The 15792-nt window shown below is 40.6% G+C and overlaps 7 protein-coding genes and 1 pseudogene across 7 annotated transcripts; 7 read left to right on the top strand and 1 right to left on the bottom strand.

Moving 5' to 3' along the window:
* LOC6607002 (NPC intracellular cholesterol transporter 2 homolog a) lies at positions 1-1065 on the top strand. Its single transcript, XM_002031755.2, has 3 exons — positions 1-188; positions 476-583; positions 640-1065. Exons 1-3 carry the CDS (start codon positions 122-124, stop codon positions 969-971), a joined length of 507 nt encoding a protein of 168 aa, XP_002031791.1. The 5' UTR covers positions 1-121; the 3' UTR covers positions 972-1065.
* Positions 1066-2055: 990 nt separating this feature from the next.
* On the bottom strand, positions 2056-2788 carry LOC6607001. The gene is made up of 2 exons (XM_002031754.2): positions 2677-2788; positions 2056-2610 (listed from the first exon to the last, which is right to left on the bottom strand). The coding sequence occupies exons 1-2, from the start codon at positions 2768-2770 to the stop codon at positions 2195-2197; spliced, it is 510 nt and encodes a 169-aa protein (XP_002031790.1). The 5' UTR covers positions 2771-2788; the 3' UTR covers positions 2056-2194.
* A 4047-nt stretch (positions 2789-6835) lies between these two features.
* LOC6621198 lies at positions 6836-7709 on the top strand. The gene is made up of 3 exons (XM_002045341.2): positions 6836-6974; positions 7038-7151; positions 7243-7709. The coding sequence occupies exons 1-3, from the start codon at positions 6890-6892 to the stop codon at positions 7539-7541; spliced, it is 498 nt and encodes a 165-aa protein (XP_002045377.1). The 5' UTR covers positions 6836-6889; the 3' UTR covers positions 7542-7709.
* A 692-nt stretch (positions 7710-8401) lies between these two features.
* Positions 8402-9289, top strand: LOC6621197. The gene has a single exon (XM_002045340.1). The coding sequence runs from the start codon at positions 8402-8404 to the stop codon at positions 9287-9289; it is 888 nt and encodes a 295-aa protein (XP_002045376.1).
* A 299-nt stretch (positions 9290-9588) lies between these two features.
* Positions 9589-10293, top strand: LOC6621199. The gene is made up of 2 exons (XM_002045339.1): positions 9589-9699; positions 9757-10293. Exons 1-2 carry the CDS (start codon positions 9589-9591, stop codon positions 10291-10293), a joined length of 648 nt encoding a protein of 215 aa, XP_002045375.1.
* Positions 10294-11006: 713 nt separating this feature from the next.
* Positions 11007-11644, top strand: LOC6606997. The gene is made up of 2 exons (XM_002031750.1): positions 11007-11114; positions 11165-11644. Exons 1-2 carry the CDS (start codon positions 11007-11009, stop codon positions 11642-11644), a joined length of 588 nt encoding a protein of 195 aa, XP_002031786.1.
* Positions 11645-13618: 1974 nt separating this feature from the next.
* LOC6606996 lies at positions 13619-14463 on the top strand (annotated as a pseudogene).
* A 91-nt stretch (positions 14464-14554) lies between these two features.
* Positions 14555-15228, top strand: LOC6606995. The gene is made up of 3 exons (XM_002031748.1): positions 14555-14776; positions 14839-15006; positions 15067-15228. The coding sequence occupies exons 1-3, from the start codon at positions 14555-14557 to the stop codon at positions 15226-15228; spliced, it is 552 nt and encodes a 183-aa protein (XP_002031784.1).
* The last annotated feature ends 564 nt before the right edge of the window (positions 15229-15792 follow it).

Here is a 15792-nt window from a genome sequence, read left to right as displayed (position 1 = left end):
GCTATTTAAGGTTCTCCACCAGCCCCAACGATTCCACTCACGATTGTCATCTGCGTGCGCGCGTACTCATTGTATATTGTATTCTTCAGAAGTAAGATTAAAAGAGTTTCCATACAGAAAAATGCTGCGAATCGTTGTAACTTTGGCTCTTATTCTGGCCACAGTCAGTGCCACCGATGTCAAGCAGTGTAAGTAGCTCTTTTATTTTGCTGGAAAAACATCAAATCATTTTTAAATAGACCAATTTGTTAATGTGGATTTAAGTTTCTAACGGAATTCCATGACGATGATTCACTTAGCAGACTTTGTCTCGAAAACTATTGCCAAAAATACGTTTGAGAGAAATTTAAAGTCCTAACGTGTATCTGTTGACCAGGTTGATAAGGCTTATCAACAAACAGCTAATCTCTTGGGAAAAAACATAGCCTACTTTTGAGCTCACCTTTTGATTCTACGAGAACATGTTTCCTTTCAGGCAAAAATAAGCCGTTTCCACTGGGTGTGAAAATTAAGGATTGCGAGGAGCCGCCATGCGTTGTGTACAAAGGAACCATAGCAGTCATGGAGGTGCACTTCCTGGGCAGTAAGTTGTGCCATCTATATCCTTATCCACTTGACTCTCATCCCGATCTCTTGCAGATAACAACAATATCAAGAGCATCACTGCCACCACAACGGCAAGGGTGTTGGGCATGAATCTGCCATATGTCCTGCCCGACGAAGTGTCCGACGTGTGCCGCAATCTCCTGTACGGTGCCATCTGTCCCATCGACAAGGACGAGGATGTCACGTATCAGTTCAACTTCTATGTGGAGCCCTCGTTCCCGGAAATCACGGCGGATGTCACGGTCACGTTGAACGATGCCCAGAACGAAGCGATCACCTGTTTCGTCGTGAGCTGTAAACTCCGGAGGGGAGCCACTGCAGCACAGATGGACGGATATCTGTTGGACTGGACGAACCCCCTTTAAGCCGACGATGTACGCAACTCCAGCCGTTTCGGCCGACTGAATATTTCCACTTGTTTGCCAAATAATAAACCACAAAACTCTTGCAATGATAAAACCATTTGTTTACCTTGGCTACGTCACGGATTCCAGTGTACCCAGTGCACAATCAGGCTACAGATTAACACATTTCTGGGCCCCGTCGATTAGATATTCAAGCGTATTTATTTATATACAGTCATCTGTGACGTTGCGTTTTGCACCGAAAGTCCAGTAATTTATTTCAGTGGAAATAAAGTGTGGCACAATGGGCTAATAAAATCGTCGTGATAATTATTTATTGACCGCCGTAGATCGCATTGACCATATGGCCAAAAGTTGGGCTCTCCTGCGTGATAAGGCGATTAACGTCTTGCTGGGTGCAACAGTACACTCGGAGAAAATCTGAGTTAAGAAAATATAACTATGATAGTGATTACCACGAGATTAAATCATAATGAGAAGTATTTCCAAAGAAGCCTATCATTTGCAAACAGGATTTATGGGCGAACTTTTGAAGACGTACTACTCTACTGAATTGCTGAACTAAATTTCAGTGCGTTATAGAACGACTTATGAAAGTTTATTTCCAGGTGCCAGATTAAATAGAATTTTATTTAAAAAAATGTGCGTTCCTATTCCTGTTAAACGTTAAAGAAAATACTATATTTTAAACGATTTTTTGCCATTTTTAAAATTTCATTTCCAGTTTTCAAACTTTATAAACCTACTAAAAGGTGAGTCAATTGTTTACAGTGTCTACATACGTTGAAATTAACTCTGATAGTATAGTTAGGTTTTTTCAAAATGGTCACTGATAACCGGGTATATTTCCCTCCATCTCCTTCTGATTGGACATGACCAGGTGTCCTAGGGTAATCAGGCGTAAGATTTGCGAATTAATATTTGATTCGATTATAGCTTTTTGCCCACTCGAGTTTTACACCTTGATGGCAGCGTGTGCAGATAGCGCCATTGTAAAATGAGTCTTTGAAATGCCAGACTACAAAGTGGGGTTTCGCTTTACTCAGCGGCGAGCTGAGAGATCTACTTAGGGAAACAACCCTCATATGTGGGAGGTAAAGCTTTTAAAATTTTATTAAATATTCATGAGACATCGCTGGGGGAGCTCGGCGATGGATTTTGGAAAATAAAGAATGCTATATCACAGTAATTTAAACCAATTGATGAATTAACTAGGCCCAACTTCAGTTGAGATAGACCGTATTGCCGCCGTTGCCCTTGACCACCTTAATATCGCACACGAAGCACGTGGCAATCTCATTGTCCTGATCCACCAGATAGATCTCGATCTTCACGCCGATCTCGGGATATTCGCCGATGGGAAAGGTGAACAAATATGAGACGTCCTCGGTGGGATACAGCGGGCAATAGGCGCCGTACTGGAGATTCGGGCACACGGCAGCCACATCCGCAGGCAGTTCATATGGCACCGTGATGATTCCGAGTGTGGTGGCCTTTACCAAGGTCGTCAGCTGGGTGATGTACTTGTCCACGGCGAAATCGATCTCGAACTTCTGGGTCGTTCCCTTCACAATCTGGCAGGGTGGAGTAACGCAGTTGTGGACACGCACCTCGAGCGGAAAGGGTTTACTTCCGGAACCTAATTATCATGGGATTATTGTGTTGTATTATGGGTACTGACTTTTTGTTTAGAAAATGTACTTACATTTCTTCACAGACGTCGCCGGATGCTCCTGCTGAGCCTCAGCCAGCGATAGCAATAATCCTAGGGAGATCAGAACCAACACCTTGACTTCCATGTTTCTCAATGCGAATTGCTTTCGGCCAACGGTGCCCACATCGTTTTTATAGCCAGAACCGAGCTGTATCTCGGCTAATGCGATCGGATTTGGACTATCTAATCGTGGTCGGTGACTTCTTATTTTGGATGAATGCTATAGCACTCAAATGGGAAAAAATTAAAAATTAGTTCCTACAAAATTTAACATTTGAATCAATTTGGATCCCATAAATTACTTCATAAAATTTTAATTAAATTGTTACCAATTACTTAATAACCAAATACTTTATAAATAAGTGTATCTAATCAAATGAAGATTTTCCCAATCAATTCACAGCATTACATCTGCAATCACTGGCCCCTGCGAATGGATCGGAAAATTATGAAAACGGTTTGCTGAATTTTATCACTTTATCGCCGAGTTCATGGGATCCGGGAGCACAAAGGCAGTGCCAAAATAAATCCCTGAGCACTCCGCAGGCAGGCCACTAAGCCCCTGATGGCAATGGAAAACCCACAGACATTTGTGCCTCGGCCAAAGCCACTGACAATGGAACTTCTGCGGGGCAGGAAAATGTGCGAGTATAAAGGAAACGGACGCAAGTAAGCTGGAAAAGATAACTCCCCCTCCACGACGCCATCCTACCTACCCGGAACTCAAATGTTGGCGAATTTTCCAAAGGTAAAAGAAGCGAGGGTCGCTCAAGGGGTTCTCCAGCCAAAACATGCATTATGTTTTGGAACTTTGTCTCTATTTCTCAATCCACGCTCGCCGATATTTTGCAACATTTCGCATCGGTTGGTGGTGACTTGCCATGTGGACAGCCGCAGCGTAGCATGAGATTTTCTCGAAATGCTTTTGAACTTGCCACCCTTTTCCCCGGCAAATGTATTTTTTTCTTTTTACCCAGAAACTGTCGTTGCTCCTCACATGTAATTGTTGTGACATTATTTAATATGTCAAAGCAATGGAAAATCCGGCACGACAAAAAATATCCCCGACATATAGCCTGAAATGGATCTTAGGGAACCGCAATATTTGATTAGCATCAACCGGAGTCCTCAGTCCTGATACATTGATTCCGGGATTCTATTTTCGGTGGCATCTAATGCAATTATCTGGGCCGGAAAATCTGATACCCGAATACTTTTGCAGGCAAACATTTCCACTTGCCTCGACTTCCGTTTGCACTTTTGGGTAATCTCCATTTTTGCATATTCCCAAATGTATTTTACGGATGCTCAGCTTATCTTTGATGTGCCCTTTTATATCAATAATGTTTATGTGCGTGTGTGTGGGGGGGCTAAGACATTGATTATTGATTATTTCGAGACGAAAAGTAGGCAACACTTTTTGACTTGGCCACATGGGGTTCACTGAGCTTTCATTTTTGAATAGACTGGTTAGTTACTTAGTTACTGGCTATCACTAGCCCCGCCCTGAAAAGCCCGCTGCCGAGGTAACTCAATTAATTTGTCAAATCAAGCCAGACATTAAATGCCAGCGCCAAAGCCAAACAATTTGTCACGCCAATCCTGTGGCCTTTCCCCCTGGCAACTCCCGTTGCCCGTCATCCGGATGTCTATTCTATTTCAATTTGATATTTGTTTGCACGTAATTCAATACCGAACGACAAACTGACAAACTGGCGCGGCCATTGTGTCTCAATTAGGCGGCAATTTGATTTTCGTGTTGTTAATTTTTCATTACATTTTTTGAGCTGCTGCCGTGTGCTGTCAATTAATAAAGGAATTTTCCCAAAAGGCCACTCACGCCCAATTGCCCATGAACCCGTGTCCTTTTTACCCCTCAACAGGTGCTGCCAATGGGGTCAAAGCCAGTGCTGCCAATGCCACATAGTATTTAATTTTAAAATAATTCTAATACTTTTAATGTCACAGAACATTTAAATGTTTGTGTATGTACTTGAAATATGTTTATAATGCTTTATATAACTATTTTTGGCATTGCTTTGAACAAAGTTATTTTTTCTCGAAATGAGGCTAATGGGCAGCATTGGTCAGAGCAACCCAAACGCAAAAGGGTGTAGCTCCAACTATCCAAGTGCATTCAACTGAATTTCTTTAACAAGGAAAAATCTATGATTGCTTTTGGTCAACCAAGTGACCAACTGGCCTTGAGACAATTCCTCGCACTTTCCACTGGGAAAATTGTTGGGGGTGGCGTCATGGCAGGTATTTCTCGCCCTGCTGCACCCTTTGATATGGCCGCACTGGCGGAGACTCATTTGCCAATGGCAATTTGCATATGCCGTCATGCAAAAAATGTATTTTATTAAATTTTTCCAGCATGTCAAGCGCGGCCAGGGATGCTAATTAATTGCTCAGTCCCCGCTGAACAGACGTTCCTGTTCTTTTGGCGCTGTAATTAAGTGAATGCGAAATTCATGTTCTCCGAAATCAGGAAGAACATGCGTTGCAACAAGTTCGGCTGTTGAGCTGTGTGGAGCTATGGAGCGATTTCCCCCCAAAGTGTTGGCATTTAGGGGCATGTCCTTGCCGCTCCTGCGTCCTTCCGCCCGCCTGGCAACGCAATTTCAGCTGAGAAATGTGCCCACTTCAAGCGAAAAGAAGTTTGCTTAATTTGCATAAATATGTGCCACTCGCTCTCAATTTCTGGCTACCTGCGTATAATTAAAATGTTAGCTGGAACCCTTGAGTTACATAATTTCAGAGCACGACTTTTCAAAAGTAATATCCTTTGCCATTGGTGGATACCGAGTACGAGTTGGAATTCCTGGGAAAATGCCTAGTGGTTTCCCAGGAACTGTAAATTATTAACCTTTGAAGGTGGATTGCCTTGAAATGATTGTTAAATGTGCAAATATGCAAATAGTTTTAAGAAAAGTGAACTTTTCAAATTGCAAATTGATAAAATTGAAATTCAGTTTCCACCCCAAAATTCCACTGGAAATGCATTAAAATTTCATTAACGCGCAAATTAATTATAAAAATGCAAATTAAACAAACGTTTCGGTCAATTGAATGCTCAAGTTTCCGTTCCGAACCCGAAATCTCGGCAATCATTTAGTCATTTACGAAGGAACGTAAACATTTTAAAATCAATTGGTGGCGGGGGCGAAAAATCGCTTAGCTAATTTGCATATAAAACAGTTGAATTTGCGAACAAAATCAGGAAATATTGATGAAATTTGGCCAACCCTTGACGGCAGCGGCTGTTTTCGCCCTCAACGAGTCAAGTGGGTGTAAGAAATTGTGTAAAACTTGCTACAAATTGGCTATGCATATAAATTGATGTTAATGCCGATCGGCGGAGGGTTGCTCTATATACACATATATATATAGCATATAGTCCGATGGCCTGAAAGTATGCAACGAGTGGATAGTGTCGCAATCTGGTAATCTGGTAATCTCGCTTGCCGGGTTTCTTTCAATAAATACTCGATGATCGCTTTCTAATTGTATTGCTTCCATTGGTCTGCGTACAAATGAACTCAAAATCGCCAAGAACACAACAGGTGTGCGTTCCTGCTGGCCGACTTATCTGGGCCAAAATTAGCAGACCATGCACCTAAACAAGTTCAAATGTACTCACTGACGTTATATGACTGCCAACTATGGCTCCTTCGAACGCATATGAGTCATATAGGGTTTTGGGGAACCTGGAAAGCAATCATGTTGGCACTTGGATGATTAGCACCGTTTCTATCTTGAGCACTCCTATTGATTCATTAGAATATTTTAATCTAACTAAAATAGTTTTTACCTTAAAGTGTTTAGCTGGCATCGATACTGATCTAAAAAACATACTTGTTTGAGCGAACAAAAATACATAAGAAATCTTTAAGAATGGATTTCTTCCATTTAATTTTCATGTATCATGTTTTTCATTGGACTCATAAAGTATGCACCAAATAGTTGGGTAGACTTGTTCCTAGGATTCCTCTAAGTGCGATTAATACGCTATATAATCACAAAAATCAGACGTAATTTTGGTGCAAACGTTCAAAGCCCAAAAACGATTAGATTAATGGCAAGTGCAGGAGTACCAAATTGATAACTTGTGGTATAAATACTGCTACGATTGGTTAATACGGAATACAATACTATTAGTACTTGCAAAGCAAACACACAAGCTACCAAAACCACGAGCAAAATGTCCAGCTTCAAGAAGTTATCCCTGTGCCTAGTGCTTTCTATCATGTGGACTTCGATTGCAGCCAGCACACCAATTAGACAATGTGAGTCCAGTTAAAGAAAGCTCTTAATATCATTAACTAATTTCTGGTAAATAAATGTTCCAGGTGCCGACAGCAGCTATCCTCAGCCACTGATGGTGCAAATCGACGATTGTGACGCCTTGCCCTGCGATTTGTGGAAGGGAACCGAGGCCAAAATCGACATCCAATTTGTTGCCAGTAAGTAAAATGAATATTAATTGGATACTATCTTCGATTGACAGATCAATGAATACAGAGATAATAATATTTTTGTCCTCCCTTTCATTAGCTCGCAATACCATGAAGAAGCTATCAGCCGAAGTGCATCTGACCTCGCTGGGAGTGACCATACCCTATGACCTAGAAGCCTCCCGTGGCAATGTGTGCAGCAATCTGCTCCATGGCGCCTACTGTCCGCTAGATGCTGGCGAGGATGTGACCTACCAGCTGCTCCTGCCAGTCACCGCCAACCAGCCGGAGGTGCCCACGCGCCTGGAAATTCGTCTTCTGGACTCCGATAACGAGAATCAAGTGGTGTCCTGTTTCCTGGCCGACACTCGGGTCAAGAAGCCCAGCTCGGCAGTCTAGATGAAGATGACGTATAGATTAGGCCGCAAGACATTGTATCAATGTTTTTGGCACTGGACATCGAGTGATGCCAATTAATACCGCATAAGCCGTTGGCACTTAAGCCCAACAAACACTATTAGCAGTTATGAATAAATAATTAGGGGAAAATATTATAAATAATCGAAATGAACGGCTGAGCTAATTACCCGAGCACATGTGGGCGTGCGGATGTGTGGGAGCTTCGACTTGTGGGACAGACTACGACGTCGGCTTAGCCGGACGCGGCTCACCACCCTCGAGGGCGCCATGAATCGGCTTAATTAAATGACGCAGAAAATTACGCAGCTCCGGTGTGGGAAGATCCTAAGGGTGGGTGGATTGTTGGTGGGGGTGGCAGGTGGTCGTAGTGGCTGCGGCTTCGACGGCTCCATTCACAAGACTTTAAACTTGCCAGAGCTCCAGTTAGCCTCCATTTACACGCACAGCCCCTATGGCTTCCTTCCGGCGCTCAAAGCTAATTGGCTTTTCAACACTTTGGAGCTTCCTGCCGCTGATGGCGTCTAATGAACAAGCCCTGATGGGAGCACATATCCGACGGTTAGCTAATTGAGACGTTGACTAGGTGGTGACATATGGCTGGGAACTGCAAATTTGTGGCCAAGCACTGGATCTAAGGTCAGCTAATGCCTTAAACATATATTTTAATAGCGTCTCCTTTTGAATAACAATCATTTATAAAATCAAACTTCCTCGCCCTGTCTTAATGGAACATGCTTACTTTATTTGGAACATATATTGAAAAATCCCAAAATAAAAAGGAGGATGCTCAAGAAAGTAAACCCATTCCATTGCTGGACTTGCCAGTTGAGGTACTGGAGATGGTCATGACCACTTTGGATGTAGGTCCTCATGAAATGATACGCGATATGTCCGAAGAAATGAAACAGATTAGCAATTCATTCCTAATGCACCGGCACAGGCGGCTTGAGGTTGCCCATCGGGAACGTCCTGCGGAGAGCGTCAGGAATCGGGATGCAAGGTTCGTGCTGCAGATCATGCGCTTAACGTGCACTTATTTCGACGACGAGAATTCCGAGTCGGACTTTGCTCTCTGCCTGCTGCTGTACTTCGATTTTAAACTGTTCCAGTATGACCTCAAAGATACTCTGACCTATTTTGTTATGAATTTCATACGACACAAGGAGAAGGATCCATTAAAAGGACTTAAGCTTAAAAGATTTCAATATGCAATGACTGTTTTGGGTCTTCTGCGGGAATTTGAAAACGTAAAAATTCTGGGACTCAAACATTTGGTGGACTGGAACCTGGAGGTCGAATTGCCCAACACCTTCATCGGTATTATTGAGGAGGGGAATGCAGTCTTCAGAACAGCTTGGGAGTCCAACAGACGCATCTCATTTTTGGACGTACTTGCCGAGCTGCTCTTTTACGAAAAGTCCAAAACAAGCTATACCGGACAGAGGAATTTTGATGGCATCATATACACCTACAATATTCAACCAAATTCGGTAGCTAAATCTGCTTCTCGGCTTTTGCTGAAATTTATAGTGGATGGTCCACCGTTATTAATTTATTTTATGAACAATTTCCTCACCCGAAACGAAGATCCTAACACACCGTATCACTTGCTCCCAAAGACGCACCTTACCATTCGAATTGAGGGAAAGGCTTTTCCAGGAACCCAGTTTGTCTATTTCAAAGATCTGAACATTGACGTACTGAGGAGTGATCTATCGACTAGATAACAAGTGTTAAACGGACATGGAGCCATGGCGATTTTATTACTCTTTATAAGGAATTCCGTCGAATAAATAGGTTCATTAAAAATTAAGGCCGAACATGACTAATTTATACCTTAATCACTGGGGAACTATATACACACACGTGTTTAGGTACAGATGTACTGGGAATTGCCCATCCAAAGCGATTCAATGATGATAACAATTAGCCAAATTATTCAAAATTAAACTAAAGCGCTGTTTAACATTTTATTGCTCGGTCATGATGTGGAAGAGCTATGAAAGGATCCCGAGTTTGTTGCGAAATGAACTTCAGTCGGTTCGGTTGTGTTTCGGCCTTCGTTATGATTCGACTGGCCATCGAAGTGGTCGGGGATACAAGTTCCTACTACATGGATTACAGCACGAGTCCAAAGGTGATAATTTGATTGATAATTTGATTAATAAATCTAGCTGTCTGTCCTTAATATCAGAAAGCAGTAGCAGCTATAAAACAAATACATGTTTTCGGGGAGTCGAACTACATGAAGGCCAAAATATATATCCACGAAGATCGATCCCACTTCGATCTACATGTCCAGTTGGTCCATGAGTTGGGAAGTAACCACCTCATCATGAATATAAAGGTGCGCGTAAAACCGGAAGGAAGTAATGCCTTTGTGCAACTGTTCGAATTGCGGCGCGTCAACTTTTGCGATTTTCTCAGCGAATACAACTCGAATCCAATGATGCAGTTGATGTTCAAAAAGAACCTCAAACTGAACGACCTTATTTTGTGCCCAGTTCGAGTCGGAAACTATTCGCTCCTAAACTCCGACGTAGCCGGAAACATTCATCCAGATGGAGTCCAGAATGGCACCTACAGGTTCTTCGTCGAAATAATCGAGGAAATAGGAGAGATTGCGAAAGTATTCGCACTCCAAGTCACTTCAGAGGTTTATATTGTAAACAAGGAACTGGACTGTAAATTTCGAGGAAAAGCTTTACAATGTTTGGCCAATGATGCGTAAACCGTTGCAACTTTTAAAATTATTTTTAATATTGTAAAAAAAGTAATATATAATCAGGTATTGGGTAAATGTTTTTCATTTGTAAACATCTTGATTTGATAAAATGTGATAAATTAAAAATAAACTGTATACAAGTCTTTTACGAATAAAATTAAAGATATTTAATTAAAAACAATCAGGCAAGATATAAAATTGTTTCACTGATTTTAGGTGAAAAAAATAGGTATTTTGATCAAAACATAGAAAATACTGGCCCAAATATGGAATGTCATACCTCGTTGTGTTTGTTTTTTGAATCATGATCGATTTGCATTCAAATTTGGGAATTCTAAATTTTTCCATTTTTTTGCAAATTTTAATTATGTTACCCCTTAAAAAAATTAGAAAATTTGGCCAAAAATTAATTTTTTAAAATTCGTAAAAAAGTGATAGGGATGGTTAGTATTGGTAATTAGAAGTAAAAAACTGTTATTACTTTAGCGGTGTGACCACTTTAAGTCAAGTAATACCCAAAATACCATATTGAATATTGATTTTTTTGCTCTTGATTTTTATTACAGCTAATCGATGTTTGAAAAAGTGTGGCATTCTTGGGTTAACATATCAGATTGTTTTAAATGGGGTCCATTTATTATTAAATGGCATTAATTGAAACTGGTTAATGGGACATGACCATTTGATGATCGCCAGCATACTCTTTTTGTCATTGCGGCATGAATTTCGTTCGGCTTTCGATATTTTTTCCGCTATTTTACATAGTAAATGGCAATGCAACTAACCATAAATCCTTGTGGGATGACGACGAGGAGAATGAAGCTCAGGTATTATGGGTACAACTTTACTTACGATCTATAGCTACTTCGCTTTCTAGAAACCGATACTTCGAATCCATCATATCAACATCTTTGGGGACTCTCGCTATATGAAGGCATTATCATACATCGATGAAACTCGCTTGAAGTTCACTTTAGTTGTATCGCTTCGTGAAGAACTGGGTAGCAATTTCCTGACATTCAACATAAAGATTCGAGTGAGACCGACGGGCAGGGCGAATTTCGTAACGCTGCTCCAAATGCGGGATCTGGATCTGTGTGGCTTCTTCGCGGAGTTCAGGAAAAACCCCATGATGAAGTACATTCTGCAATCGGAGATGCAACTAAGCGACATTATTGCCTGTCCTGTGCGGGTGGGAAACTACTCACTAAAGAATGTGAGTGTCAAGGGCATCTATCCGCAGGTTCTTCAGAACGGGATCTACAAGTTCTTTGTGGAGGTAATTGAGGCAACAGCAGAGAAAGTCTTTGCCCTGCAGGTGACCACCGAGGTCCGAATACCGAATACCGCAAAATAAATATTTGCCAACAAAGGATATGTAATTACAGGATGTGTGTATGTCTATTCCGTTGGGCTCACCCCCCGTCTGCAATGTAAGCGGATTGCTGTCTCCTCGCCCTCGTTTTTCCGCATTTTCCGACACATTTCCTCCACCTCGCCAGTTTTTTTCCATTGTGCGTCATGAGCTGCGGAGCAGGAAACATATTGAAAATCGCTTAAAGCACCGAGTCCAAGTGCATGGCCGATTATGGTGATTATCCCCGAACTAAAGAGACTTGCGTGTGTGCTCTTCTTCGAGGGGTTTCTTTGGATTTCCCGCGGGATCCTTGCGGTTTTCGCCGAAGCCATATGCGCAATTTAGTTATAATTAATAGAAAAACAATATGTTCAATGGCCAATCAATGACAATATAATACACGTTACTCTGCCATAACTTTTGGTTAAAAGCACTGAAACCGTGTGCCACTAAACCCTTTCGTTCATAAACGTGTTAAAAACCGATGGTAATATGATATTTTAATGGAGCTTGAAATATCCGTGCCTCCGTTAATTAAAATCCGTCATGCGGTTTTCATCGCGTATTATTTTCCATGGATTTATTTCTTTATCAGGAAAGGGGTGGCCTGACAAGGGTCACACCCTCCGATGGGCAATGCCTTTCTTAACGCACAATCAAATCACTTTGCGAATTCAATTTGGCAAAAATAATGTGAATATAGCTATCTTTTATACGGCAACGGCAAATGGAAATCAAAATTTCAATCTCGCCAGGCGACGCAGGGAAAATTCCTGCAAGTAGGAAGTAAGTTGTGGAAAATTTAAGGGGGCGGCACTCACGTGAAGTGCCAATGCCTGATATCGAGTGTCGCACTTATGTGTGACCTTTGCAAATTCAATTTGTCGCCTTTTTATCTATAAACATTTTCTATTAGCTTCCAATTTTTTTATTTTATTTTTTTTTTAAGGGGAAGCTTTTCAATTTGGTTTTGGCAACTGGGTGAGGTGAATAGCACTAAGTTTATCCAAAAGAAACTGGCATTTGACGGGGAAATACTTGAGCTATTTTAATGGGACGGGTCATCTTAGCTTTTGTTCAGCCCAATTTGTCGTAGATGAATCAATCCAAATCCATGGATTTTCAGTCCATGGCGAACTTCATGCTCAAAAGAAACATTAAAAAACAACCTGCGCCCATTTTCTGGCAATTAAAAAGGCGTTGAGTTGGGCAATTAAACACACGAACCTGCCTCAAAATAATTCACTTAAATAACGCAATGTTGCGTAATTCAGTTTCACAGTTTTGTAATTAAAAGCATTTGCATAAGAATCACATCGAGCGTCGGGCCTCGGGCATACTTTCATGCCACTCTAATTAAAGGCTGCCCTCGGTGCAGGACTCCTTTTGTTGGCCAGGACTTTGGTTCTCGTCCTCGTCTTCCCCTAAAGGTCATCAACGTCTCCGACAAGGCGGCTCAAGTCCCAATTTCCCCTTCTTTGGGAACCCGCAAAATATGCAGTTGCATGGCTTGTCAATAGCGTTTTGTCCTTTGCGTTGCCAGCAGGAAGTCCTTAATGTTTTTCCAGAGTGCCTTTCAATCGCTATATAGAAAATTTAGTTGTTCGGCCTGCAGTCAAAATACACACAAATATATGCGTTCTCTGTCAAGTAATGTTTTTATTTTTTTACACTTTTACAATATCTAACACACTATCTCGAACACGGTAAATGTTTGATCCTTCTACCAGTTTTTAAGTTAAACTTAGTTTGTAGTGGAAGCCTACGTTGGGATTAATTTATGATTTAATAGTTAAAGAGCTCGGTATTTATTATTATAGATTATATTAAGCATGTGCCTCGACTATCAAATACCCATCCACCTAATATTATTATTAAAATACCATTAAGAGTATAATCATTATATCCGCTTTAAAGCGAAACAAACATGAACATATTTTATTCATTTCAATGGCCTGTTAACTGTTGACAACAATGAGGCTTAAATCAAATCCGATCGGTGTGTGGCCATCATTTTATTGTTCTGCGATTCATATGCATTGTTTAAGTTTAAAAATATCAAGTGTACGTGCTATTAGAAGTCCTTTTGCGAACTAAAGCGTTGCGAATTAAAGGTCCTGGGTCGCGGCATCGTTGGTCTCTTCTTGCATGCCCAGACTCATCCGCTGCCCATTAACAAATCGACGGTATGTATGTACAATTATTACAATAATACCCTAGCAGCGGGTATATTGATATCTGTCAGATCAGTCAGGTATATTATTTAAAAATAACAGAAAATAATAAATGTAAATATTCAAGTAGTGCAAGTGTATGCCACCTTAAGTTTGTATAATTTGTATAATTTATAATATTTTTTTGCAGTGCATTCTATCGCTATACCGAAGATTCAATGGATACAGGCCGTTCCTTTACAATATAACCGTTGATATTTGCAGTTTTCTCAAAAATCGAAAACACTATCTGTTTGTGGACTTAGTATACGATGGTATAAGGAACTTTAGTAACGTAAATCACTCCTGCCCATACAATGTTGGTGGTATATCCCAAAACGTTATAATACTTCTATGCCCTAATTGTTTTTCAATTTTGTATAATTTATAATTTGTGAACCGAATGGTACTAAATGACAATATGATCGTTAAGGTCCCTGTTCCGAGTGTTTTTTACAAACTAATGTTTATATTGAAAACAGATGGCATTTGGCGGGGCGAAGTTGAAGTTTACGTTGAGGTTAATCTGGGATACGATCGTTAAAGATACAAAGATACAAAGTATACACATTAGTTATTCTTGATATGCCATTAAAGCATGTGCCTCGACTATCAAGTACCCATTACTAATCTAACTAATTTAATAATAAATATATTTTCCATTTCAATTCAATGAGCTGTTTACTGTTGGCCAACAATGAGGCTAGAAACAAATGGAATCAGGCTGTGGTCATATGTGGTCATTAATTTGCTACTCAGTGATTCAAACGCTCTGTTCAAGTTTAAAAATGTTAAGTGCACATGCTACGAAAAGTCCTTTTGCGAACTTAAACGTTGTGAACTGAAGGTCCTGGGACGCGGCATTGTGGACTTAAATCTGCATGCCCAGGTTAATAAGCTGCCCATTAAGTCTACGACGGTATGTAGCGGAGTTGAATCATTCCAATTGTGTATTTTGTACTTTATAACTATCGTTTTTAGTGCGTACTAACCCTGTTCCGAAGATTCAGTGGCTACAGGCCGTTCCTCTTTAATTTCACCGTAGATGTTTGCCATTTTCTTAAACAGCGAAAACGCTATCCGTTTGCCGACTTAGTTTACGATGGAATAAAAAGCTTTAGTAATTTAAATCATACCTGCCCCTTCAATGTTGGTAGTATAACACCGAAATCTAATTAAATATTTCCGCATAAATGATTTTATTTGCAGCATGACATAATAGTAAACCAAATGGTTCTGAATGATGACATGATATCCAAAGCTCCCGTGCCAAATGGTTTTTATAAACTCAGGTTCATCGTGAAAACAGACGGCGTTTGGAGGGGCGAAGTTGAAGTCCATGCTGAGGTTAATCTGGGAATCGATCGCTGAGGAACTAGATCTAGTTATAGATTAAGATCTAGAGTTATAGATAAGATCTATTTATTTACGTTTGTAATTCGCATTCAATGAAGCTGAAAACTGATTCTACACTTAAAAAAAGTGCATAGCTGTAATAAATATTATAAAATAACATGATAAGATAATATTAATATGAAGCCGATATAAGAGGAGGGAACTAGAAATATATTTCAAAAAAAATTTTAAATCTTTTATCTAAATCAACTGAAGATTTTATAAAGACACTGAGAAAATGGTTCTTACTATCAGTGAATTTTATGGTTTGTTGTTTTATTTTCCAGTGCACACATCAACAAATCGCAAATCCATGTTCAAAAATCATATGAGGCTAATTAAGAGCCCATTACCCAACCCTCGCTGAGTAAACAGACACTGTCGACCGCAAGTCAACCAAATTCGTGAATCAACCCTCTTCAGAGAGGCGGCTACGAGGGGAGGGTGGGCTGGGTGTTTTTACACAGCATTTTGGAGGGGGGTGCTGCGAATTGTTACGTGTGTAATCCGACACTTGGACGAGCCAACAACCACCTGGGC

Source organism: Drosophila sechellia, chromosome 3R (genome assembly GCF_004382195.2).
Source record: "Drosophila sechellia strain sech25 chromosome 3R, ASM438219v1, whole genome shotgun sequence".
Classification (NCBI taxonomy): Eukaryota; Metazoa; Arthropoda; class Insecta; order Diptera; family Drosophilidae; genus Drosophila; species Drosophila sechellia.
This window is presented reverse-complemented; position numbering and strand designations above follow the sequence as displayed.